This window comes from Patella vulgata, chromosome 1, assembly GCF_932274485.2.
Source record: "Patella vulgata chromosome 1, xgPatVulg1.2, whole genome shotgun sequence".
In the NCBI taxonomy this organism is placed as follows: Eukaryota; Metazoa; Mollusca; class Gastropoda; family Patellidae; genus Patella; species Patella vulgata.
The window spans coordinates 70,230,370-70,257,694 of record NC_065879.2 but is presented as its reverse complement, the minus strand read 5'-3'; the positions used below and the strand labels follow the sequence as shown (position 1 = coordinate 70,257,694).

General features: G+C 38.3%; 2 protein-coding genes across 3 annotated transcripts; one reads left to right on the top strand and one right to left on the bottom strand.

The window, feature by feature from the left end:
* Positions 1–4,025: 4,025 nt before the first annotated feature.
* LOC130010320 (mucin-2-like) lies at positions 4,026–14,102 on the top strand. The gene is made up of 13 exons (XM_050556751.1): positions 4,026–4,192; positions 5,303–5,504; positions 5,940–6,809; positions 7,293–7,427; positions 7,621–7,752; positions 8,465–8,635; positions 8,931–9,106; positions 9,704–9,918; positions 11,102–11,329; positions 12,395–12,501; positions 12,707–13,073; positions 13,344–13,414; positions 13,958–14,102. The coding sequence occupies exons 1-13, from the start codon at positions 4,127–4,129 to the stop codon at positions 14,035–14,037; spliced, it is 2,820 nt and encodes a 939-aa protein (XP_050412708.1). The 5' UTR covers positions 4,026–4,126; the 3' UTR covers positions 14,038–14,102.
* A 1,285-nt stretch (positions 14,103–15,387) lies between these two features.
* On the bottom strand, positions 15,388–27,321 carry LOC126827560 (uncharacterized). Of its 2 annotated transcripts, XM_050557044.1 has the most exons (8): positions 27,148–27,321; positions 26,510–26,731; positions 24,798–24,986; positions 24,315–24,347; positions 21,020–21,271; positions 19,972–20,208; positions 17,370–17,624; positions 15,388–16,290 (listed from the first exon to the last, which is right to left on the bottom strand). In XM_050557044.1, the coding sequence occupies exons 6-8, from the start codon at positions 20,180–20,182 to the stop codon at positions 15,416–15,418; spliced, it is 1,341 nt and encodes a 446-aa protein (XP_050413001.1). In that variant the 5' UTR covers positions 20,183–20,208; positions 21,020–21,271; positions 24,315–24,347; positions 24,798–24,986; positions 26,510–26,731; positions 27,148–27,321; the 3' UTR covers positions 15,388–15,415. The 2 variants fall into 2 exon arrangements, with proteins under 2 accessions (XP_050413001.1, XP_050412993.1); XM_050557036.1 differs by lacking the exons at positions 26,510–26,731; positions 27,148–27,321 and having other exon boundaries at positions 24,798–25,082.
* Between the last annotated feature and the right edge of the window lie 4 nt (positions 27,322–27,325).

Here is a 27,325-nt window from a genome sequence, read left to right as displayed (position 1 = left end):
TAAATTTCAGTTTTCTGTAAGCAGTGAAAACACTATTCTGGCATTGTTTGCGGGGTTAAACCTAAAAATCACATTAATACACCTATTGCACGATATTGTGAAACTAGCTGACGAAGACAGCTCGGGCGGCGATTGTTCGACTCGGGGCTGCTCTGTCAGTATCTAACAAACGCATTTAGTTCGCGTACAACTTTTAAAAACCGAATGTCAGTATGGTATTTCTCACATAATTGGTTATCGCAAAAACAGAGTAAACTGAAAGCGAGTAATCTCGACTCAAACCTATAGTCTATAGCCTACTTACTACACTCGTCACTAGGCTTCCTATATTATTGTTTGTGGACGGTTTACTACTCAGTGATAAGCCTGCGCCGCAAAAAGAGGTCTCGCCTTTTATTATTAGTATAATGACTTCCTCATGTGCGGCAGGTTAGTTTGATTCTAAAAACACTGTTTTCCGTTCCAAAAAATACAAAAGTAATTTTCTACCAGATGACCATGGTTATTTTCACCGAGACTAGATAATTTCTCTCGGTGTAAGGATATAGCTATGGATAAGTTCATACAAGGTCAATAAATCCGCGGTCACTTCGGGTCACACTGTTGAGAAAATAAACCGATGGGTTTGTTTAGTAGCAAATCGAGCGTGAATCAACTGAGTTTGTACTGAAAAATTTTTGAGTGATATGTATGAACTGTCTTCACACATTCGGTTTATAATTAGCGATACACAGGTACAGTGGCAAGTGTTGTACTTCATAGACTGTTTACCTCCGAACTACCTCCGCACGAAATCCCCGATTTGGGTACTTGTTAAAAGAAAAAAAAATAGTACCTGTGCGCATGCCAGTAAAAAAAACCTAAGAGTTCGCGCATAAAAATGCCCGAACGTACCAGGCGCCAGGTCATCTAGTGAGATGACTTTAAACTGTTATACGCACTTAATTCAAATTGATCTATTTACTAAACTGGGTTGATTTTAAAATGTTATACTAGTAGTACTCACTGAACGAAACACTGACACTAACACTGTTCATGTTCAGGACTTAATCCCTCATTCAATGGCTAGTGTATTGTATGTCGTGACTCAGATATACGTCAAATCAATTCTGGCATGTACCGCAGAACGAAAACTTTCATGGCGCTGCTTTCGCAGATTGCTGCTTCTTATAGGTGACAAAATTCAAATAAAGTAAATGATAATTCGACGATGTCAGGTTGAGGTTTGAACAAGATGGAAAAGTGAAAGCACCTTATCAATATGATATGAAGGTATATAAACTGATTTACATTAACATACTATTTTAAATGTGGTTTCAGGCGTAATACGCCAGCAGTCCAAAACCAATAGCGGTCGTTTGCGCCTGGTTAAAAGACTCTGCAAGTTTATCTATTTTCCTTTTTTGTCGTTTGTGGTTCAGCCATGTGTAATTACTGCAGGACTGACTTTTTGAGGGGATGTTTTGCTTTGGTCAAGTCTTTTTATTACACATGGTGCTCGAAACCACATCACAGAGAACATGACTTCGGGAACTGATTTGTTGAGTAAGATAAAAACATCATTGATTGAAATGGACCTATACCAATATCTAATTCGTGTTTTTAATATAAACGATTATGAATAATATCGAATTAGAGATCCAGCTCCTTTAAAGTACGGGGGCCAGGGTGGTTCAGTGAGTAAGACCTTGGCTTCCTAACCTGGAGGTCCAGTGTTTATCCATGCGTTGGCCGTGTAAGTTTGGTGTAGTTCACCCAAGTCAGTGGTGCAACACAACCGCACAGACCAACTAGCACCTACAACTGGATGCACTTATAGGTCCATATGTGGTGCTGTAAAGGGTACCAGCCATAGAATGTTATATAAAGAAACCGGGTTTATTACGCTAAAAGAGAGACGCAGAAGACATAAACTCAAATTTATTTATAAAATTATAAACGGCCTTTCTCCATCTTATCTTCATGATTTAATCTTGACAAAAAGCGTACATTATAATCTCCGAAAAACAAGTCTACCTGAATACACATGTAAATGTAAAACAAATATTTTCTATAATACTTTCATATCATCGTGAATTAAAGAATGACACAAATTAAATGCAGATACAAAAAGTTCAATATCTCTAAATATTTTCAATTCGAAACTCATGGCTCAAGATCCAACACCACCAAAAAACATTTTCGTTTGGCCCCCGCATAATCCATATCTTTCATTCTGAACTGCGTCTCTCTGGCAGCAATCTAAACAGACATACATTTTTACGTTATATCTCTGAAAATCCATGCTGTAAATGTGGCCATCAGTTTGAAGATACTGAACAATTTTATTGAAATGAAATTTAATGAAATGAAATTTAATGAAATGAAATAGGGTTTAACGTCCTACTGGTCTGCTCTGACAGGGCTAATGAAGACGGGCATACGCCATACAGTGTGCTATGAGGGAAATTTTGCCCGGGCAACGGTACTATGGCCTACTCTTGCATCGAATTCCAACTGCCAAGGGATCTTTTACGTACATGCCAATGTATACACGGGGCCTCGGTTTTTCGTCGCATCCGGACGACTAGGGCGACCTTCGGTTATAATTTTTTCACGACTAGTGGTCGAAACTAGAAACCTTCATCGTCTGTTCAAAGATGGCTGCCCCCAGAGACATGGTGATGTCATTTTACTCTGCTTTAGACCTTGACCATTACCTTGAAAAAAAACCTTAACCCCAAGGAAGGTTTATACATCACTCCATGGAGGATAATGAATTGCTGTGTTATATAGTTGAATAAACAAATAATACTTTCATAAAGTTAAATTTGCGCGACTCAAATTAATTTTAAAGACGACAAAATTCCCTGTAACTTGACTTTACTTTTTGCTAGCCCAAATATTGAACTAATGCGTAATTTTTAGTCTTACATAGATTCAGACATAACATACGAGACAAAAAATATCTGCTCATAGAAGTAGCAACCATTTAAAATTCATTTAAACTTTCTTAAAATCATATATTTAACAAAAATAGATTCTTTCCACATATTCCACACTTTCGTTTCATTGACACCGCCATCTTGGAACTACTCCGACCATACCTCAATAGCATGGTTCAGTATTTTGGGACTATGGTCCGGACTAAATGAAATTCGGAAAGAAATCACGATAACCGAAGGTCGCCTAGACAGCTGTCCTTGTCAGGTTCTCCAACTTTTTATTGAATTGCTCCTTGTATTCAGATGCCCGAAATAATAATAAATAATTTACCTACTATCCATCGAAACACTACTATCTTATACATGTAAATACATGTATCTATATCTGACAGGGAGAGCGGTTTAATATAGGCTATGCCTGTTCCCCAATCCCTATTCAGATACAAATCTAAATAAAATTATGCTAATAAAAAAAAACCTGGAGGTCCAAAGTTTATCCATGCGTTGGCCGTGATAGTTCGGCGTGGTTCACTTTAGTCTGTGGTGCAGGCAGGGGGTCTGGCAGGGGACAACGTAAGCGTTCTTATGGGACGAAAACAAAGGTCCCGTGTACACACGGGCGTGCACGTAAAAGTTCCCTTGACAGTTGGAATTCGATATAAGAGTAGGCCGTATATTTCCCTCATATAACAGTCACTGTATGGCGTGTTAGAACAGAAGAGTAGGACGTTAAACCCCGTTTCATTTCATTTCCTTTAAAGTACATGGTTCAATATATAATAATATACCAAATCAAGCTAACAGGACAATATTATTAATGCGCAATAGAATATTGCTAATGTAATTGTTGCAAACCTTCCTTTTAAATGCCCCCTCTAGCTTAACTAACTATATAGCAAGCAACAACCTTTGCAAGTTTATTCAGACATAATATTCTATCAATGTCCCCGTATTATTATTACATAAATTAAATTCCCTCTGTATAAAGCGGTCTATTGATGTTACTATGGCAAGTCATAACAATACAGATCTATGCAGTTTTCTTTTAAACTGCACAACAAAGCATAAGTTTTACTTGCATTCAAGTTATATTCGTACGTCAAGTATCAACATTTCAAAATGGCGACATGTATGAAGTAAACAGATTAATAACGAAGATGTAATTTTCTGTAAACGAAGTGGACTAACTTTATTTTTTAAACATGAAGATTGCATTTCTCTGGTTAATGTTGTTCTGGTTGAATTTGTCTGGAGTTAATCCTCAATGTGTAAGTAATTAATTTATAATTAAAATATAAAAATAGAATCTCCCATGATGGTCTGCCAAAAGTTAGTTTTTGATTTATTTTTTTTATCTTTAGATTTCTCTCTGGGATAATCTCTGGGAGAAAACGACTGACTTTTAGGGAAAAGAAAACTTTCTGTTATTTTCTTCAGGAAGCGGTTACCATTATTGATTCATTAAGACACTATTGGCGCTTTCCACCACATGTGCAAACAATCTTTTCGATGCCAGTGCGGACTTGCTGTGTTATTTCGATTATTGATGTGCTAAGCGCCACACAACTCAATCGAGACATTTCGTAGTTAGTAGAACAATCCATCTGTATACGTCTTTAAATATTGTTGTTAATGTTGTATTCTGTCACATAATAAAACAAAAGTCGGTTATACTTCAAAATTAGTCCACTGTGAAGTTTTTGACAAAATATGATATGGTGTCTATCTCGGTTCTCGGAAAAAAGTTAACACATCAAAATGAAATTGGGGATTTCATACGATTGATTTTCCCGGATAACAATCTGTCATCGTTCCAATTTAACGTCCACATGTAAAGCCGGAGCTGGGATATAACCGATCGTTTTATCTGTGTCGACACAAAAGAAAACAGAAAATGAAGCTAAATAATTGTCCATTCCGATTAACCCAACTGAGCTTTTCATACTGACCTAAATCAAAGAGATTTAGCTCTTTTAATCTAATCTATATTTTCACTTTAAATATCAATTCCTCATGTATTTTGTAAGAGATAAATCTTCCAATTGCAGGTCTTTCTTTGGTATCAAATGTTACATGAATTATTTTTAGACATTTATTCACATGGCAAGCTGGCCGAGATTGAAATGGATTTGAACATCCGCGAGATTTAAACATTTAGCATTAAATGGATAATGAAGATTTAGTATCAGTGTCGTTACTACGATAATAAACGATCTGAATTAAGCAATTTGAATGAAATTTTCAATAAATATTCATTTTTCTTTATCTATTTTTAAACTATTATAGCAAAAAGGACAAGCTCTTTATTTAAATATTACATAATGGATCTTTCTAGAGTTCATGTCTTTATTCTGAACACTTCATGCTATCGATTTCAGCATATTGAACCTAAGATACAGGATGGGTTTTCTGTGGATAATCTACATGAGGGTGAGAATCAGCTAAAACAGTTGACGTGTATAACTTGTACATGTAATGGAGATCCTATAGCACATTATGTTGTCGAATTGGTCAGCATCAACTTCCCCACCTACTGTAGACAATGTTTCTCCATGTATAACCTTACTAATGTTATTAAAGGTAGGTCACATCTTACCATTTAACCCATGTTTCATTGCTTCATATTGTATCAAAAATTCATAATAAAGCATGTAATGTGTCGATAGAAGATCACGAAAACATTTATTGGTAATGAAAACATTCATTGGCAATAAAAAACATTCATTGGCAATGAAAACATTCATTGGCAATGAAAACATTCATTGGTAATGATAACATTCATTGGTAATGTAAATATTAAATGACAGTAAAAACATTAAATGATAATACATCATTATCTAATAATGAAAGCATTAAATGCATCACGCAATGATAATGCGTTATTAAGTGGTAATGTGTCAGTAAATAATGTATCATTAAATCATCCCTTTTTAATTATCATCTCGACACGAACATCAGAATAAACGAAAATAACGTTTAGTTTTAAACTATTTGATGCAATGTTTTTTTTTTAAGGATCTCCACCAAATTACTGTCTTTATTACGTTCCTGGTGTTATACCTGTATCTTATAGAAGAGGATCAGTGTTCGATATGACAATTCGATGCACCGTGGAAAATACAGCTACAACACCCATACCCACAACGACCCCTGAGCCAAATCCGACAGTACCGGTATCATCTCTACCTGAATGTAAAGAATCAACGACGGCGCCTGAAATGTTAACACAAACAACAGTTACGACCAGAGGTACTACCGCGTCAACAGTTACAGATACTACAGCGTCAACAGTTTCCGGTCCTACGGAGTCAACAGTTACAGGTACTACTGCGTCAACAGATACAGATACAGGTAATACAGCGTCAACAGATGCAAGTAATACAGGGTCAACAGATACAGATAATACAGCGTCAACATATGCAAGTTCTACAGCGTCAACAGATACAGATAATACGCCGTCGACAGATGCAAGTTCTACAGCGTCAACAGATGAAAGTACTACAGCGTCAACAGATACAGATAATACACTGTCAACAGATGCAAGTTCTACAGCGTCAACAGATACAAGTAATACACCGTCAACATATGAAAGTACTACAGCATCAACAAATACAGATAATACAGCGTCAACAGATACAAGTTCTACAACGTCAACATATACAGGTAATACAGCGTCAACAGATGCAAGTACTACAGCATCAACCGTTTCTGTACCCTGTAAGAACCGAAGCTCGGCAACTCAAATCCCTACAACTTCGGTTAAAACAGTACCGGACATAGTCACCACACCGACACCAGGTACCATACCACCATTCCTTACAGCTGAGGGTAGGATCCAGGTTCGGGTTATTCCGAACAGACCTCCAGTATTTAATCCACTTGCAGGTAAGAATTAAACAGGGGTCCTTTATTCAGCCAGTCTATATGGGCTTTAGTCTTTCCCTATTGTTCTGATTGTATGGTATGAAACTAGTGTAGTATACAGCAATGATACCAAACAGTGTGAGCGGGTTTACATCTTGTAGATCAATTAACATTTCTTGTTGGAGACCCTTGTGTTCGTTCGATTAACCAGTGTGTAGTGACAGATACCACACAGATTATACGCAATCCCTCTAGAACATCGAAAATCAATTAACACTCTTTTCGTTTGTATTTAATATATCACATAAAAACTTCCCTTTATGGACCGTTTCAGCAAGTATAATAATTCTTGTCCACCGACTTTTATCCATTGGCCTCGGTGTGCCAGGGTATATGTAATCTCTGTATAACACCTTTTATCACTTCAGGTACGGTCAGTTGTACTTTTGTTTTTATGTCTGTACAATTTAATATACATCATAAATGTTTAATGAACCTTTTCAGCAAGTATAACAAAGAATGCCATTGGAGTGAATGATGGCGGTATAGTTTATACAGTTCCTGTAACTGATCCAGAAGGTGATCCAATCTATTTCACCATGAGTGTTGATCCACAGACCACAAACTTCTATATTGATGGTAAGAGTTTTATTACAACTATATAGTCAACGAGTTTAGTATTAAGCTCAGTCTATACGATATCAAACTATTTGATAAAGTTGATGTTTGCGGGCACATTCGCAGTTTACTTGGCATTGCCTCTTAAAAGAAAAATGGTGAATATGGGTACCTTTGCTTAAGGGCCAGTGATACTATTTTCCTTTTGTTATAGGTAGTGGTAATATCAGAGCAGTGAAAACCTTAAGCTCGGAATGTTCAGCCGCCGTTTATACGTTTAATGTCACTGCTACTGATGATCTCCACGATCCTGTTGGTCCACATGTAGCTACAGTTCGTCTGTCTGGTAAGTAAAGTCCAGCACCAATGTTATTATCATGAGGATTCATTTCTAATAATGTATTGAAAAATTCCACAAAATGTAAATTGGTGTTTCTATGTAAAGGGTCGTCCTGCGTAAAGGACGTATGACTCTATTTTTGGAACTATAAAAGCACATGTTATTGTGATATGAGTGTATATAAAGTGATTTATATTCAATATTTAAACAAAAAATTGTAATTTCTGATCAATTATATTTGGTGAAATACGCGAACAGATCAAACCGAACGCGATCGTTTACGCCTAATTAGCCTATTCTTCACGGTTTTTTTTTAAAATTATTTTTTATCATTCGTGAATCAGCCTTTACTATTTTACTGCCGCATTTTAATTTAGGATATGTTTTTCTTTGTTTATTTCTTTTGTGCCCGAAACGATAGGGTACACAACTCGTGTACGGATTTTAAGATATTCACTGTGTTTTAAAATATTGGATATTTGGATCCCCTAATTTCACTGCGCCACAACAACATCAATATGGATTGAAATGGACAAATACTGAATTCTGATTTGTGTTTTTAGTTCGAATATTATTGAAAATGTTGAGTCAGAGACTTAGTTCCTTTAAATTGCTTTTTATTTGATTTTTTTGAATTAGTTGTATTTGGAATTAAGCAAACATTCTTGGAAAATTCGTTTTTCGACGCTTCTTTGTTTTATTAAATTTGTTCATGTAGGAACTAGCACAGCTCCTACTGCTCGAGGACTGAACCGAGAATTCTTCTATGAGGAAACTGTTCGAGTTCCAACATTCATAGCTAAATGGTCAGTCAGCAGTGATACTAAGAGAACAGTTTTTAGATTCAATCCATCAAGTGCCAGAACAAGATTTAATATCGTCTCGACAAGTGAGTTTTTTTGGAGTTGTAACATAAAATTAAACAGTTCATTTTGCTTTCCTCGTTTGCTTTATTTTGAACACTGGAACGTATTGAACAGTTTGACTTTGTATCTACCCGATAAATTTATGTTACAAGCACTTTGTATACCTCTGTAAGTCCGAACGATAACCGATTTATATACACAATAATCGAGATCAACATGGCGTCTAACCTACGAGTTTATTTCGTTTCAATCGTTAGTATCTCAAAACATTTTCATCCCTTTATTTTGTTGTTAATTTTGTTTACCGCTTGCTTACAGCTATTAGAACTTCCCAAGAAATGGATTTCGAGACATTCCCAAGAATCAACATCACGTTTACCTTCAGTAATGATCATTGTCAATCTAAATATTATTTACTGATTAGAATCGGTAACGTGAATGATGTACCCAAACTTGGTCCGGCTGAACAAAGTATTAAAGTGAGCGAAGGGCAGGTAAAGATATTGACTTTATTTATACCAGTGCAGTGATATAGGGGAGTGTGTTTGTGTTTAGGGGATGGTGGGGGAGGGGGTGAACGCGACATAGTCAACAGTTCTGTAGATATATGAAATAGCATTCGAAATCAGTGTGTCCTTGAATAAGAAACTGTATCCACGTATCCTTGTCTACCCAGCTGTAATTAATATGATGCCAAGTGTACGGAGATCTGGCTAATGAGTCGGCGCAACATGTCAAAAAACATCACCTTTTATTATTCTTAAGTAAGTCAACAGTTTCAAAAAAATCGCCAATAGTGCTTTCGACTTGCGATCAATCAAATGTCGAGTTTAGCCTGACTTGACATATACCAATGGTGGCTAACGATAGCGAACCTAGGCGATGACTAAGACGCGAGGAATAAAATTTATTTTCTCAGACGACACAATATAGCCTCTTATCCCACGTTTCTAAGAAACACATGGATATAAGTCAGCACTAATGACCATTTTTATTGCACATTTACAGGTTATGAGCTCACACTAGGAACTGTTCATTTGTATTTGTGTTGCCGTTTTTCCATTTAATGTCCATTTTATTGTCTTTTGCAGGTTTCCGCCCAACCCAGTTACACCATCACTGATGGCGATTATAACGACCGCCATACTTTTAGTTTCTATAGAGATAGAAGCAGTGGATATAATATAAACCCATTCACGGGAAATATATCTCATCCTACTGGGGTAGTTATTGATAAGATAGGTGTTACAACTGTCTCTTTTCAAGTTGTAGTTACTGATGAACTTGGACCAACAGAATCAAATAAGTAAGGGGTGATTGCTGGTGGCACCAATCGAATAACTTATATTTCGTTTGGCCATGATTGACTTCATTCTATATAGCATCGCAGTGGTTGATAAACAGTCCTCAGTGGTATCGTACATCCGCAACGGTCATAGCCAACTGGAATAGCAGTTGGCTTTCACATTGACCGAGCTGTGAAGCTTAAAATAAATGAAATGAAATGAAATGTTCTGCTCCTAAACTGGGCTAATGAAGACAGGCATACGCCATACAGTGTGCTATGAGGGAAATTTTGCCCGGGCAGCGGCACTATCGCCTACTCTTATATCGAATTCCAACTGCCAAGGGATCTTTTACGTGCATTCCAATGTTTACCCACTTAGCCACGTGATCCCCGAAGCTTAAAAGAGTAGTTATAAAAGCAATAGACTGTTGATTTTACGAATGCAAGTGCATAGACATTCTAAGAATTGACAGTTCGAAGGATCAAATTTCTATTTGCCAGGGAGGTTTCAGTCGATATTTTAATTGAATGACGTCGTCAGCGGCAACCATTCTTGGGCAATATAGGAATACCTTGCCAACTACAGTATTGCTAAAGATGAATCTCTAATAGGAATATCAGTCCAAAAATGGATTTCCCATTGGGTAAATTCCTTGCGGGTTAATGTTACGTATGGTGTTTAGCAAACAGAGAGAGAGAGAGAGAAATGGGGTTTAACGTCCACTCGACACAAACTAGGTCATTTCGGGACTAACACATGGTTCAATTTTATTTCAATAATTCGCTTGTGCGTAGGGGTCTTTAGCAGTGGGAGGAAACCTGAGGACCCGGAGAAAACCCACGAGGTTGGACAGGCGGCCCTACTAATGGCACGTACAACCGAGGAATCGAAACCCCGCAAGTTGACTTAATGACAGACCCTATGATACAGCGTAGCGCGCACGTGCTAACCATTCGGCCATCCACAACCCCACCCCACCCCACCCCCGTTAAGCAAACACCTTTATTGTAATAATATATTATTTGGAAACTGTTTAAATTATTCTATCACATGCATAAAATCATTTACCGCATTCTGATAACAAGTAGTAAATTTGGTCGATCGATTCTATTGTCTTACGGCGTTATGGACTTAAGGCAACCCAACAACGACATAAGCTGAATGAGTTTCTGCTCTTTTAAATATTTTCATCTCTTTCAGGGTTTTGGTTAAGCTTCTCATACAAGATATCAACAACCATGCTCCAGAATTTATGGTAAAATCCTTCACGAAATCAGCTACTGCTTGTGATTTACCTCAAGAGCTTGGTATCAAGCTTGAAATCTCAGACCAAGACTCCTCGCAGTTCGGCAATTCAGATCATTCTATAATCCCAGTTACAAGCGGACCCTTGACGGTCACACCTGATGGCACTGTATATATGACCAAGTGAGTTCTTGGTATCGTATGATTAATCGAAATAGATAATTTATGAACCTAATTTAAGATGCAAATAAAGTCAGATACATAAAATAAGAGGTAATTAGGGTCTAAAACGAACTACAAAATCAGACTTCATAAAGTAGTATGGGGAGTCCGTGGAAGAGTAAGTATATACTCATATTCCTGAAGCAATGGCCCGGAAAATCCCTCTCTGGCCATTGCTGGATTGACTTATGATACTTGAGCTTTTGAGGGAGTGTGTCTATTCTTCTCTTGCAATCAAATCTCTCCTAAGTACAGCAACATGACAGCCATTCGTTTAATCTGGGGTCTTCCCTAAAACTTTGGACAGTGATTTAAGATATTAAAAACGGTGAAAGTATTGTCGTCTCCAAACAGTATTTTTTACATTGTAACCGTTGATAGCGTCGTTCTGCAATATTCTGCTATGCACGGTTAATTGTGCATAAAATCTCGTAACGTAACGTTATGTAAAGAATGTGGAGTTCTGTTTAAACCCGAATGACATTGTTAGGCAATCAGCTATTGGTTGTTAATCGAACTATTGACCAGTCATAATTTGGAACAGAAATATGCTTCCATTACAGCAGTGTTAAGTGGGATTAGCTCTAATCAAATGAAACACTGCGAGGAGTTTGGCATATACTATCCCTCAAGCGGTATTCGTTACAGTTGTATCATAAATGGCTTTCATATTATATGTCAATATACAAAGTGACAAAGTTGTGTAATATTATTAGGTGGACATTACAAATAGAAAGTAATGTCTACAAAAATACACACTCTCAGTCTCACCCATGACAGTATTACAATTGTAATAAATCATAAATGCAGTATGAGTAGATACAGAAACACCATTAGCTTCAGATCCATTAATTTGCAATGAGTGTTGCGGTAGTGACTATTGCATTTTGTAAATAATTACATAATACCCCCTTAGCACACCAAAGCTGACTAAAGCAAGCAATGTATAAGATATTTTTTTTTGTAATATAAAACATGGTGCAGAAGGATTTCTTTTATGATGACTTGTTTGGTTATTTTGTGTAGGGCTGTGGTACCTGGAGAAACTTATATGGTTCAGGCTTATGCTAAAGACCACGGTACCAACCCTGGACCGCTGACCAGCATCGTTCCAGTTACCATAACATTGATTGGTGAGTCTTTGATGCTTTTGAAAGAAGAACCGCACACTATTGTTTATTTCTAGTAAATATCCGACGTATAGAGTATGTTTAGTTCTTATGGATTCCATGTAAGAGGGTTGAAGGCTGGGGTGTATTAGAACACTGCGCAATCTCTGTCTCCAATCACTAATTGAGCAGTACTGCCCTTTGAAAATCTGTATTGTCATTCTTACAGGAGAACCCTGTCCAACACAGTTTCCAACAGCAACACCAAAACCAACAACGCCTGCCGCAAACTCTGGATCAGCAATGGGAGATACGGGTGCGTCCGGTGGAAGTATCTCCATAAATCAAAACATCAATTCTAACACCAACAACAATGCCGGGGATACCAACAGTGATGCATCAGCATCAGCTTCTGCCACAACAGATGAAACTACTGACGCAACAGCAGCTATAGTGCTTGGAACTTTACTAGGATTGCTTCTTCTAGCAGGCTTACTTTACTTACTCTATAGGTTCTGCTTGCCCAGATTTTTCCCCGATGCGCACTACAGCATTTCCAATGCCTTTAGTAACTGTAGTGAACGCTGTTGCCCCAGGTTTGTAAACGTTTTTTTAAATTTTTCTACCAAATATACTCGTCGATATGCTACAACTAAACACTGGTGACCATGTTTCACTTTTATAGCTGCGCCTCTTCAACATTAACAAATTTCTGGCGGCTGTTGCTTCGACGATACCCTAATAGCGATTTCTAGTAGCATGTTTGACATCTATAATTTTTCCTAAGCTGGACAATTTGGACAAATTTTAGTGTCTAGCCTATTTATGACATTGTGGAATAACTCATTTATTTTTATTTACTGTAGAAATTACAATGCTACAGAACCAATCAGGGGTGGTCAGGGGAAGAATACTGATTTCTGGAAGGAAGGAACAAGTGAGTGATAATATTATAATGTTCACTGTAAGGATTTGTTAAAATAAGCAATGCCAATCGACTCGTTAGTGGCCATTCCGTAATGGCTTATTAGTAAATCGTAAAGATTTTGAAGTTATGCCATTTTGTGGAAAGCGTAGGTGAACAATGTGATTGCTTGCAGAGAATACTTGATATCAGATTTTATGGAGAGTCTAGATGAACTATTTTATTAGTCTAAGAAAATACTTGGTCGCCGCCAGTAGCGAAAATCGCTATGATCTTCCGCGGAGTCCGCAAGAAATGCCTTAGGTTTTAATTTGGGTGTACTCTTATCTACAACGGATGAGTTTTGATTTTGGGCGTTATGTTATTTTTGCATAGGTTGATGTATTTTGTTAGGTTTAGTGTTATCTACAAAGAGTAATTTATGATTTTAGATGTTATTTTATCTACGACACGGAAGAGTTTGGGTGTAATGTTATCTGCAATGAGTGATTTATGATTTTGGGTGGAAGGTTATCTACAAAGGGGCATTTATGATTTTATTATTCTATATTACAGATAACAATAGAAATTATAAAAACACCAATAATCGCTATACTCGACCACTACCTTACCAATATGATAGTAAAATAAACTAATGGCATTAATGTCACATAAAGGTTTGATCTGCTTTGATTTATAAAGTTCAAAAACTTCTAAAATTTATGTGGGTTGTTTTTCTTTACAATTGAAGGGAAGAATAAGCAAAACGATCGCAACGATGACGTATTTAAGGGTGACAACAGGCTGTGTATGGCGGTGTGACTCCTCACTATATTTGAGAATTCGGTGATTGAATGACGATATGACAGCACTGACCGGTGACAGCTACCGTCCTCGTAGTAGTCTAAGCATGTGGCCGCCTGAACAATTAACAATGTTCGCCAAATCCCCACCACACGACGACTGCACTGCAATAAGGAAATGGTCGCCAAATCCCCAGCGTTTTCAGTATTATTAATTTTGACTTTTTATAAATGTTCAGACGACAGGAAGACAGTTCTACATAAATGGTGACAGGTGTCGTACACCGCATATAATTTAATTAAGGACTTGACACAGCTAACAAATTTTCTATTATTTCTCAGAGACAAAAAAAGGCGAATTATCGTTCACTCAACACAAAGTAGGTTTTTAGGACTAACATATTTAATACACAGTCATTTTGGACTAAAATACATTTCAATAAATGTCTTGCGCGTAAAGGTCTTAATCAAACGGACGAGCAGGTGAAACCACACGTGGTTGGATAGGCGACACAACTCTTTGTCACGTACAAGTGTGGAATCAAAACCATGTAACTTGTTTCAATGACACACAGAGGGAAATGGGGTTTAACGTCCACTTGGCACAAAGTAGGTCATTTCGGGACTAACATATGGTTCAATTTTATTTCAATAATTCGCATGCTCGTAGAAGGAAACCTGGGGACCCTGAGAAAACTTACGAGGTTGGACAGGCGACCCTACTCCTTGTCACTGAATGACAGACCATATGATACAGCGCGCACGCGCTAACCAATCGGTCACCCCCTCCCCCGTTTCAATGACAGACCTTATGATCTAAAATGAACGCGTTAAACCACTCGGCCACACAACCCCCTTTACTACCCCTGGGTAGGACGGGATTTAAAAGTGTATAATCTTGTTCCAAGTGTACACCATGTATTTCATTATACATATATAATGTAGGCTAAATAAGATGTATAGGACCCGGACACAAGCCAACATTCCTATAAATCTGGGGGCTAATTGATGAGTTTGGCCTAAAGGGGGGGGGGGAGCACAAATACGTAAATCCGGCCCTGGATAGTTTCCCTACTTACCTTGGTTGTCATACGTGACGACTGGGTGGTGACATATAAACGAATGTTCTTGGGCAGTAATTGTGAACCATTTGGGCCTGTCTATTCTTCGGCCCTATCAAATAAATAAACATGCGCCATGGAAATCAATGAGAATAGTTTTATTTCAATACTTATTCCAATTCATGATGGCGAGTCTTATTTTTCAAAAAGTAAAGCACATTGGTCAGATCGGGTACAATCATTATCACCAAGGCCATTGTCAAGAGAATAACCCCCGTGTAACCCATGGAAACCGCTGATGGCCGATTATCGACAGCACTTGTAATTTTCCGGATACTAGCGGAAAGTGTCTTCTTTTCAACCGTTAATTCTTTAGCAACTTTTTTCATATTTTCGGATAATTTGGCGCCTGTTAAGGTCTTTGTTTTACAACCACAGGCACAAAACTTTCGACTGCTGGCAGGAGTTGCTAAGCTAGCGTCTGGTCTTATGGGTGATGGAGATATAGTCGACAAAGAAGACAAAGATGGTGGCTGGGATAATGTTTGATGATCGAATGTTTGGGTAGTTCTTGGCAAAATGGGTGTCAACGTTGTTACGCTGGAGTACAAAGACTTGGAAATTGATGACGTAGTAACAAAGTTTTGTTGATTGGATGGATTTAACGAATTCAAAATCAAGGCCATATTTAGATTTGATGACGGCTGGGACAATGGTTGGGCTATATTGGACAACATGGGTGTTGGCGTTGCTACGCTGGAATACAAGATACCGGAAAGTAAGGGGGTAGTGACTAAAGTTTGTTGGTCTGATGGATTAAAGATCGAGCCGATATTTAGACTTGATTCGTGGGTTGTGGTAGTAGATTGCATCGATAAAGCAGTGGATTCCGAGGAGTCCATTATTGAAGAGTAAGAACATGGACTTGTAACGGTAACTGTAAGTGAAAGCGATAGAATATCACTTATAGAATAATCTGTAACAGTAACTGGTGATATCGCTGTGGTATAACTTGTTGGTAATACAGAACTGGAAGTAAACTCATCTGAAAGACATAAATGCTCATTATGTTAATAAATTTACATAGACTATTAATTCTACTGCCAGAGAATTTACATGTCGATTTATTCCACTACTGGTCTGTTTTGTAGGATGGGTGTCACACAATTACAAATTAATATTAATATATATATATATTGTATATGTATATAACAAACCATTTGCCATTTACCATTTATAAATATACGGCCATATTTTCGTGGTGTTTAACAACCTCTTTTGCCGAGAGTTGTCTTATTTTTATATTTTATTATCTTAGCTGCGGAATAAACCCAAGAGGTTGAGAAGGCGCTCCTATCTCCAAGCCACATATGCTCACGCAAGCCAGAGATGATCGGGCAGTTAGAGCTCGAAGCGCGACACTCTAGACCGTTGAAAATCTAGTAATAATTTATATAGCATTCGAGGCCAAACGACGAATCTGCAATAGGCAGATTTAGCTCTTACTTCGGTCGCGATATCCCTACTTGCTCCGCACACAGCTATTTCCAGTGCATCAATCTACAGACCTCTCCTGGCTGATATACAGGCATGGATTATCGAAGCTATTTTATAGCTTGGAAAATAAAATCTGAATTCAGAATCCAGATAAATGATTAAACTAGTTAAGAGAGGGATATACAATCTACTTAACCGATCGATTCCGCTGTAAACTGCAAATTGAAGAGGAAATTCAAAAATCTACCCAGAGCTTTATTAGTTGATAGATATATAGAGAACACCAAATGTATGACTAATTATAGGGGAATACCAGCCATAACTGACGAATGGCTGCACCTCCGAGCTGTTATACAATCACCTAAATAATTTCTGGTTGTTTGGAGAACCCTGATTTTAATAATGTTTATTATCTTAGACAAACTTTGACTGGTATTAATAGGGTACATCAAAATGAGCCTAGTGCAATTTTTGAATTGTAAATTCTGACCCAGTATGATTGTAGTACCCAGTATGTCCATGACGCAAATATCACTGACAATTTGTGTGGAAACTCTATAGCTGATCATTATACAAGAGTTACCTCCTGTTCCCTTTATTAGGAGCGCGTGAAGTTGGGTTACTTACCACAATCAACTAAAAACCTGACCCACGCCGGACTAGTCAAAGCTGCAGCTGATTGGCGTTGGTCCAGCACATTACAGAATATGTATGAAATGTTGAAACGAGAGCAATACATTTGAAACTCGGATTGATCGAGTTGTTTATTGTAGACAAAGATTGCTGGGCTTGTCGCTCTAGAACCATACCAGATATGGCAGCTGTGAATCTTATATACGTTACTGTCACTCTTGGTGATGGCAATCTTTTTGTAATTGGCAGCTGAAAAAAATACAAAATTTGTCATTTCGAGTTTTAGTATACTATTCAAAAAAAGTAGGGGATATTTGATTTTGGGGGCATAATACTAAAATATGCAAATGACTACGAAAAAAGTCACTATAGAAATTAACAGAAGAAACATTTCCAGTTACATGTGACGCCCAAACGCACCAATAGCTACCGCATGGAATGCAGGTGATGCTTGGGATCATCATGGGGGTCCAACCCACGATTTGCACGACTCTGACTTTGAATGTTACAGTCATTGTGGCATTGAATTCCAGGGTGGAAACATCAGTTTAATTGTTTTAGTGACCAGAAAACAAATTTTGATATGCGTCGGCTTACCCAAAATGAAAGGTTACGTGCCCTTGGCATGCTACAGATCGGCACAACACAGGCGGTTGTGGCGCGGACGATGAATGTTTCTCAGTCTGTCATAAGCAGGCTATGGTCCAGATACCGTGATACACAATCTGTACAGGACAGACCACGCTCAGGTCAACCAAGGGCGTCAACTCAAGCCCAGGATCGATTTATCCGTACCTTGGCCTTGAGAAATCGTGTCATCACAGCAAATCAGATCAGCGCTCGTCTTCAAACAGACACTGGTGTGAGAGTGAGTGGCCAGACGATTCGGAATCGACTGCATAGGGGTCACCTTCGCGCCCGACGTCCTCGCGTGATCCCTTGTTTGAGAGATCATCACATTCAGGCAAGACGTCGTTGGTGTAGGGATCGTCAACACTGGGATAATCGACGCTGGAGCAATGTGATGTTTTCAGATGAGTCAAGGTTCACTGTTGATTTTTTGGACAGACGTAGGAGGGTGTGGCGTCGTCGAAACGAGCGCTTCCAAGACGTTAACGTCATCAGACATGATCGATTTGGGGGTGGTTCTGTTATGGTGTGGGGAGGCATCACTGTTGCTGGAAGAACGGCTTTACATGTTGTTGCAGGGCGTGTTACAGGCCAGTACTACCGGGACAACATCTTGGCAGTCCATGTTGTGCCGTTCGCACGACGTCATGGCCGCCGTTTCATCTTCCAGGATGACAACGCAAGATGTCACAGGGCCAGGATCGTTACAGGTTACCTCCAACAACAGAACATCACCACATTACCTTGGCCAGCACTGAGTCCCGACCTCTCCCCCATCGAGCATGTCTGGGACATGCTTGGACAGAGGTTACGTCAACGTCAACAACGTCCTGCCAATGTCCAAGAACTTGCTGCTGCGTTGCAACAGGAATGGGACAATCTGGACCAAAATGACCTTAGACGTCTCATTAGGAGTATGCCACGTCGGATCAATGCTTGTTTGGCAAACAGAGGAGGATTTACCCGTTACTGACTTGGTTGTGATGCTGTGGTAACTTTGCTGTTTGACCCCGGGTATCATTTTACCCTTATAATGGTCAGTCTGTGCCTTACTTAGTCTAACGATCATTTGGAATAAATCGATGAATGTGAACTTCATTTCATTTTGTCATTTGTTTCTTCGTCAGTTTCATTAGGTGACTTTAATAACACTTAAAAATCAAATATCCCCTACTTTTTTTGAATAGTATATTAAATCTGGTAGCGATTTCGGAATCTGTCAACCAAATGTGCTTTATGACTAACACTAGTCTTAACCCCGAATTTACTCATTAAAATCAAATGTCAAAACCGTTTCGTTTTATTTTGTATGAATATCAACGAAAGGAAATTTGAACTATATTGAGCAGATTATGGATAATGTAAGTGGTGCGGGTGGATTGTGATATCTCTATTATAGTTTAAAGATATATTCATTTTGATAAAATTGCTGGGTATATTTGCTGGCTTATATGGAGCAGCAATCATTACAGTCCTCGTTTTCACCGCGAAACAAAGGTTTTTTATGTATGCAAATCACATGACAAAATATAGAAGAAATAGACTATGTGCCATGACTGAATGCTAGTGCTCAATATATGGAGACACTAGTCGCGAATTTGTCCCTGAGGGAACTAATAAACGCAACAATTAGTTGGTAATAATTAAAACATAGCAACGACCTTTAAAATTATATAACTCACAGAAAAAACACCTATGCTGGGAAGTTGTCACAATGTGATTGTTAGTCAAGAAGCTCTGTTCAAACTCTACCTGAAAAAAGGTGCCTCGGGTATTTCTTTGAATCTCATTAGCGTGCAATCAGATTGATTAGCGTAGATTTGTTAAGCCAATCAAAGAAGGCGTCATTTTGCGATAGCAAGATTTCAATTCCAAGATGGTGGGGGGGGGGGTCTAGAGAATTGCATTATCGAGACAATGTTTTCACCCAACTGTGTATACCAAGCATAAAATGGTGAATACTTACGGCAACTAGGAATGTCACACGCCTCATGAGAGTTATCCACTAAACTGACGTAACACCATGCCTTGTCTTGAGATCGCCCTGGATTACGACAATGACTGTGATTTCTGGCTTTGTCTGGGAAAACGTCAGTCGTGAACAAAGCTTTTGCGTCCCATCGGACACAAGTTGTTCCAGAGACACCGATGTTTAGGTTGCCAACATAATCGTACATGTCAGGATACAGGGCACATATTTCATCTTCAATAGAACGAGATGTAACAGTATTAATAATTATATAGTTTAAGCCATGTCATCTCGAACCCGAATGGGCCCTTATAGAATATACTCGAAATAAAAGAGGATCGGTTCATCTGTGTCACTCGTAAAGTCTGAATTTCCATCTTGAAATTGTACGCTGGTTTACATTTACCTTATAACGCGGTTATGATATAGGTTCTTTTTCAACTATGCAACTTAATTCGGATTTACGTCTCGTCAACACTTACCTAGGTCATGTTGCAACAAAATTGTTTTGATATCTTTATATACGATGTATAGTTAAGTGGTCCATTTTATGAAGCAGAATGACGCTCGGACATCTGAGTGTCTCTCTAATCAAATGTGAGAAGATTTGTTCCTTGCAAGCCTTGCAAATGACAGGCGACCGGGTGGGCTATTTAAATAAGATTGTCCTAAGGCCAGGACAGTGACTGGTCGTCCGGGTGGTATGAAAACAGAGGTCCCTTGTACACACTGGAGTGCACATAAAAGAACCATTGACAAATGGAATTCGAAATAGAAGTAGGTCGTAGCAGAGCTGCACGGGCAAAGTTTACTTCATGAGACACTGTATGGCGTATGCACGTCGGTGCAAAGAAGTAGGATGTTAAACCCCATTTCATTTCATTTGTCCTCGTCAACCCAACCCTACTTTCCTTGTGACAACCCTTATATCTAGTAACACACATTACGAATTGCAAAGAATTTTACATGACGAACACAATTAAGCCATTTACGAAGTTTATGGGACTGGGTACGTAAATTTACCTGATACGCATAAGATACCTACTACAATATGCTATGGGACAATATTCTGTAGCTGTATAGTTGCGTACCCAACACCATGGTTTCTTCTTAGCTGGGGTATTCACTCCTGTAGGATTTCTGCAATAGTTGGTACCATCGGTGTCTGGGTTATCAGGAAAGTTCAACTCTTCACCATTTGGAACGCGATCCCACCTCTCACAGACAGCACCTGATACACTGGTATTTATCACGCCCTTGTATTCTTCACCATTTTTACTGTGTAAACATTCTAAACCTGTAGAATCCAATCAAAAACTTGAGGCTCGTCAATTGTGTTACTTACAGTCCGGGTATGTTAGGTAACGAAAATATGCCTGCTATCACCTTTGTGATAGATAACTGTTATGGGGGAGACGACTTTAATCCTCTTCAACCGAAAAGGTGACAAACTATCACCTTTGTGAAAGGCGGTAGCACGACCAATACAGTACGGTGTACAGTGAAAGAACCAGTAACTCCACCGCAAAAACGATGCTTCATCATGTTTACATGTATAAGATTTCAATGGTAAGTGACATCATTTTACCACATCAAGTTCAAACAAAGGGCCGCTGATTTGGAAAACGGTTAAAGGGTGTATGGCTTTATACTTAGGAACCTTTAAATAGACGAAAATCGGTCTAAAAGCACAAATCAATGTAATATGATTGTATACAAAGTGATTTAGATTCTATTCTTAACAAATATATTGTAATTTCTAATCAATTATGTTCGGTGAAGTACGTGAACAGTCCAAGTTGAACGACAGTCGTTTACGCCTGCTTGAGGTATTCTACACGGTTTTTTCTATAATTAATCTTTTGTCGTTTGTGAATTAGCCATTACTAATAACATCGCCATTGTTTTGTAGGATATGTTTTCTTTGCGCATAACATATGGCGCCCGCAACCATTGAGTGCACGACTGAAATAACACTATTTATGGATAACAATTACTATGGTTTATTTCACTGCGACTTTTCAACAAGATTTCACAAGAATATAACATAAATAAATAAAATGAAAAGAATATGGTAATGTATATACAAGAGCGGTGCGAACCCTCCAATGCGATGCAAAATCCGCAAGCATGAGCAACTGTCCGAAGCTGTTAGATAAACAAGTGTACATAGACAGATATAACTGTAATTGGTATAGATAAGAACAAGAATAAAAGATCATACAATTATTTAGAGGTATAATGAGCCACGAGCAATACTGACAGATATATATATATACTCTTCAAAAAAAAGTAGCGGATATTGAAATGCAAATATCTATGCAGGTTGTGATATGATAAATAGTCATGAACACTTGACATGCTTTGAGAGTATGTTCACAGATGAAGAACTGTGTAAATGTGTAAATTATTTAAGGAAATATACAAAATTAAAACAATAAAAAATATTAAAATTTAAGAGTAATTACTTGTGAATTGTTCTGGGACGATGTAAACTGCATTTTAATAATGCGGACATACGCTCTTGGAATGTAAACTCCGGTGTCCCTATTTAGTTTTGGTTCATGCCTACGTATATATATCAATTGCTTCATGAGTTCTTCGGTTTTGTTTGTTGTGACAGTTAACTGCTAACTTTTTAACGTTTGTCCAGTTCACTCGGTGGAGCGTGTTTTCATTAAGATGTTCGGCAATGGCAGATTGGTTGGTGGGGTTTTTCGACATGTGCTCTTTAATTCTGAGGTCTAGGGGTCTTTTGAATTCCCCAATGTATGATTCCCCACAACTGCAACTTATTTGATAAACACATCCTTTTGGGGAGATGGATTTGGTGGGGGTTATCTTTCCATTTGCTTTGATTGTCGTGCCTTTCAGATATGTGGTTTCTATATGTGCTTCTTTCTTATTTGGCGGGAGAAATGAAATGAAATGAAATGGAGTTTAACGTCCTACTGTTCTACTCCTAACCTGGGCTAATGAAGACGGGCATACGCCATACAGTGTGCTATGAGGGTAATTTTGCCCGGACAGCGACACTACGGCCTACTCTTATATCGAATTCCAACTGCCAAGGGATCTTTTACGTGCCGGAAAATTTGGCGGGAGATGTTACCGTGGAAAGGTATAACCACTTGTATAGTGGCTTTATCAGTTTTAAGTTTATCTAGTTTTGGCAGGTCGGGTAGTGTGGCATTGATAATCTCTTTAACCATCTGTAGCGTATACCAGTTGTGTTTGGTGAAAACGTCTGTAAAGTGTTGTACTTCGTGGGGAGGAGTTCGGGGTCACAAATATTTTTGGCCTTTTTTGTTAGGGTGGCGATGATAGCTGCTTTGGTGCTGTTAGGGTAGTTTGATTTGTAATGAATATACTGGTCCGTGTGGGTTGGCTTCCTGTATACTGAAGTAATTACTGGTATATCTAGGAAAGGAAGGTTGTTGCTTGTTTCATTCTTCATGGTGCACGACTCGTGTACCGATTTTTAAATTTTCACTGTGTCTTAAATATTGGATATTAGGGTCCCACAGTTGCAGCGCAAGATAACAACTTCAGTATTGATTGAAATGGACCAATATTGAATTCTAATTTGTGTTTTTAATTTCGAATATTATGGGAAAATATTGAATTACAGGTTTAACTCCTTTAATTATCTGATTCGGGAGCCATGGTGGCTAAGTGGGTAGGACATAGGTTCGCTAACTTGTATCTTGCGTGTTCGATCCCTGCATTGGCCGAGAAAGGTCATCGGATTTTCCGGTTTGGCTTTCCCTTGTCAGTGGTGCAGGATTGAAGGCCTAACAAGGACAGCTGTCTAGTCATTCGAATGGGACGAGATTGGATATTAGGATCCCATATTTGCAACGCAAGATAACAACTCCAATATTGATTGAAACGGTCCAATATTGAATTCTAATTCATGCTTTTAATTTCGAATATTATGTGAAAATATTGAATTACAGGTTTGGCTCCGTAAAAGATCCCTTGGCAGATGGAATTCGATATAAGAGTAGGCCATAGTGCCGCTGTCCGGGCAAAATTTCCCTCATAGCACACTGTATGGCGTATGCCCGTCATCATTAGCCCAGTCGGAGTAGGACGTTTAACCCCATTTCGTTTCATTCCATTTCAATTATCTGATTTCGATGAGATGGTAAATACCTCCATTTGGGCACAGTCAACTGATACAACTTCTCGGGTTCTTTTTTTTATTTTTGGGCAGTGTCGTCAAGAACAGAATAAATAACTCGTCATGTACAAAACGAGATAGGTAATCGAAACCTATTTGTTTTCTCATAAAAACGCCTAATACCTCTACAGTAAAAACCAATGCAGTTACTTACCATGAGGATACACAATTGACTCATCCTGCTGATCTACAATACAAAAAGTGTAATTTTTGTTTTAAAACTTTATTTATCTTAACTCAATATGTGGCATTGCGTAGAAACACTCTAGGGGTTTTAATGGACGAAATGTTTGATCTATAAATACGGGAAGTTGAGTCTCGGACAGTATTGAGAAGTAAGTACCGGGCATAGGATACATCATTAAATACAAAAGCTATAGCCTATTACAAATTGTGGATCGAATTCAGAATCTCTTCACCAGATTTGTTTAATGGCTATGGCTTACTGTTCGCGTGACCTGCAATACAGGCAACGCAATGGATGCATTCTGGTATCTAGGTTTTGATTCGAGCAGGAGCAAGCCCAACGCCCATCATTACGGCGCTCAAAGTTACATATTGGAGCTAACCGGCGCGATATTTTGGCTTGAACTGCAGACGCCAATATTTGTCCAGAACCGACAGGGGATTTACTTACCAAAGGCACATTGTATGGTTGGTGGCGACCATTGATGATTTGCCCAGCAATTGGAGTTACCGCTATGGCCTGACCCTGTGTTTACAAACCTAAATTCACTCAAACAATAATAAAGAGATGTAGCTGTACGAGTTGTGTTGCTGAAATTAGCATTAGCTCCATATACAAAGGTAGGGAAACCACAATCAGCTGAAACAAACAAACAGGACATACTCAAGGAACATCAAATGTTTTACGTGTTTTGATTTCTTTCGTTATATATTCCGTATTTAATATGTTTTGTCAATGTTTCGTATTTTTACTATTGTGTTGTTAGCAGCAAACGAAACCACAGCTGTTCCGATCACGCAAAGACTAATTTATTTATAAACCTACTGCGATCTACAAAACACAGCCGACAACAGTCGGAAACGCTATGCTTTGATCACATGGCCGTTCAAAATGGCTACGCCGCCATTCCGTCGTACCGTAGCCATAGTCTCTACCATCCAGAAATATAATAACGAATGTTAGTTTGGATGCGTTGTCAAGATTTGAGAATAATAGATTATTGGCTAGATTATCCGGTCTTTTACATTGCCATAAACAAAGTCTAAGGGAGGTAACTCGTCCTGAAACAAGATGTTGACGCCCATGAAATTAATTTAAGAATGCCATTTCAGAAAATCCATTTGATTGCATTGTTAATTCAATATCAACACTCTTATTTTTTTCTCTTTTTATATGGGACATATCTATGGGGTTTTTTTATGTTTGCTTACATTAATGCAAGAATTATGGGATTTATTGCGCGGCGGGGGGGGGGGGCGCAACTCTTACTTGACTTGGCCAAAGATACTGGATAATCAACCACATAAAAAAACAAACTCCTGGTTACTCATGAGCAATGGAACTTTTCGTCAAATATTGACAACGGTCCCAGACCCTCAGTGCGTTGAAGACTGGGATGTTCTGGGTGATCGAGACTAGTGTAGCCACGGTTATCAAATGTAAACCAAAAGAGGTCCAAATGACTATTTTCATTGACCTTTTATAGTGAGTGATCCAAATCCGATCACAATGCTTTCAACTTAAAGGAGCTAAATCACTAATATTTGGGACCTAGAAATTAACACAAATGGGTCGCAACGCATATAATAATGCAATATGAATGTATATAAACCGATTTACATTCAATCGTTTCTGTTTTATTTCAAATCAGTTATATTCGGCGAAACACGCCAGTTTCCTCACTTGAATGACACTCTTTAGCGTCTGGTTATTCCAGTCTACACCGATGGTATTTATTGTGCATGCTCTCCAGATAAGAATAATACGTCACCATTTGATATGACTTGTGGAATATGTCTAGCCTCGTTCTTTGGGGCCCTTGTTCCAAATGGCACTAAAACGCATTATGGTACACGATTCGTGTACCAATGGTAAAATGTTTATTTTGTCTTGAATATTGGATATCAGAAGCCCATCTTTTCCCTGTAAGATCCCAAGACTAATGTTGATTTGAATTGACAAATAATTCGTGTTTTCAATGTCGAAGATTTTTGATGATATTGAGTTAGAGACTTAGCTACTTTAATGTCTCTTGGGGAAACTTTCGTGGGGCTCAGAAATCTTGACATATTCAATTGGCATACATAATGCGACTTTTTGGCTATCATCAAGAAGACCCGTCTGTAGTATCTGCTTACGATTGGTTTGCATTTATAACTCACTGTTTCTAGTTTTGCCGAAGACCTCAACTTCACAGATGGTCAAACGGCCTGTTGTCCCAGGAATAAAAGTGGCTGACACATTAATACCAATCCCATGAGCACCGGGTGGACATATAAAATAAACGGTCTCTCCTACAGGAAATGGTGCATTGACTTTGTTACAAACATTGGTTTTATCTTCCCAGACAGTAACGGGTTTGACGGTGATGCTGTCAATATCCTCTACGATATAGAAAAAAGAGAAACACTTTGATATACACCAGAATAATAACTGAAAACTAAAGGAACCCAAGGCTTTAAAACATGTTTCATCGGCTTTGAATTTATATGGGACCAGAGGCGTTTGAGCCTTTGGAGACAACGTCAAGTTTGGTGTGAAGTCTGGGAGATTAGCCGAGAATTTTAAAAAAAAATCTACCCTGAGATAATATTTCTGCCCATTTCGATGCACAGACCAAGTAACAAATTGGCACAGAACAGGTAACAGGTAACTATCACAGTTTGCCATTTGAACTGGAAGAATAAAACGAGATGTTATAGTATAATAAGATGACCATGTAATATCCCAGCTAACCTTTTATTTTTATATTCTTAGGTATCATATAAACTAATTTCTGTATTATATTTTAATGAGTTACCTATTTTGGTTTGTAATGTTAACCTCACTTCATGTATATCTAGTATCACGTTATCGATATCATCCACCAATATGACCTCAAAACTCGGACTTAATGAGTCACCAGTTTCAGAACACTTGTCATCGGCCTTTTCACCGTCCACAGCTAATTCTGCTCCTTTCCCATTAACGCCATTATC

Coding starts and splice junctions, on each gene's coding strand:
- LOC126827560 (XM_050557036.1), bottom strand. CDS start 25,008: ATGTCCTGTTTGTTTGTTTCAGCTGATTGTGGTTTCCCTACCTTTGTA. Junction 24,348..24,797: donor AACCATACAATGTGCCTTTG/GTAAGTAAATCC, acceptor TTTGTATTGTAG/ATCAGCAGGATGAGTCAATT. Junction 20,209..21,019: donor TTGTCCCATAGCATATTGTA/GTAGGTATCTTA, acceptor GTTCTATTGAAG/ATGAAATATGTGCCCTGTAT.
- LOC130010320 (XM_050556751.1), top strand. CDS start 4,127: ATGAAGATTGCATTTCTCTGGTTAATGTTGTTCTGGTTGAATTTGTCT. Junction 5,505..5,939: donor CCTTACTAATGTTATTAAAG/GTAGGTCACATC, acceptor TTTTTTTTTAAG/GATCTCCACCAAATTACTGT. Junction 13,415..13,957: donor TTTCTGGAAGGAAGGAACAA/GTGAGTGATAAT, acceptor TCTATATTACAG/ATAACAATAGAAATTATAAA.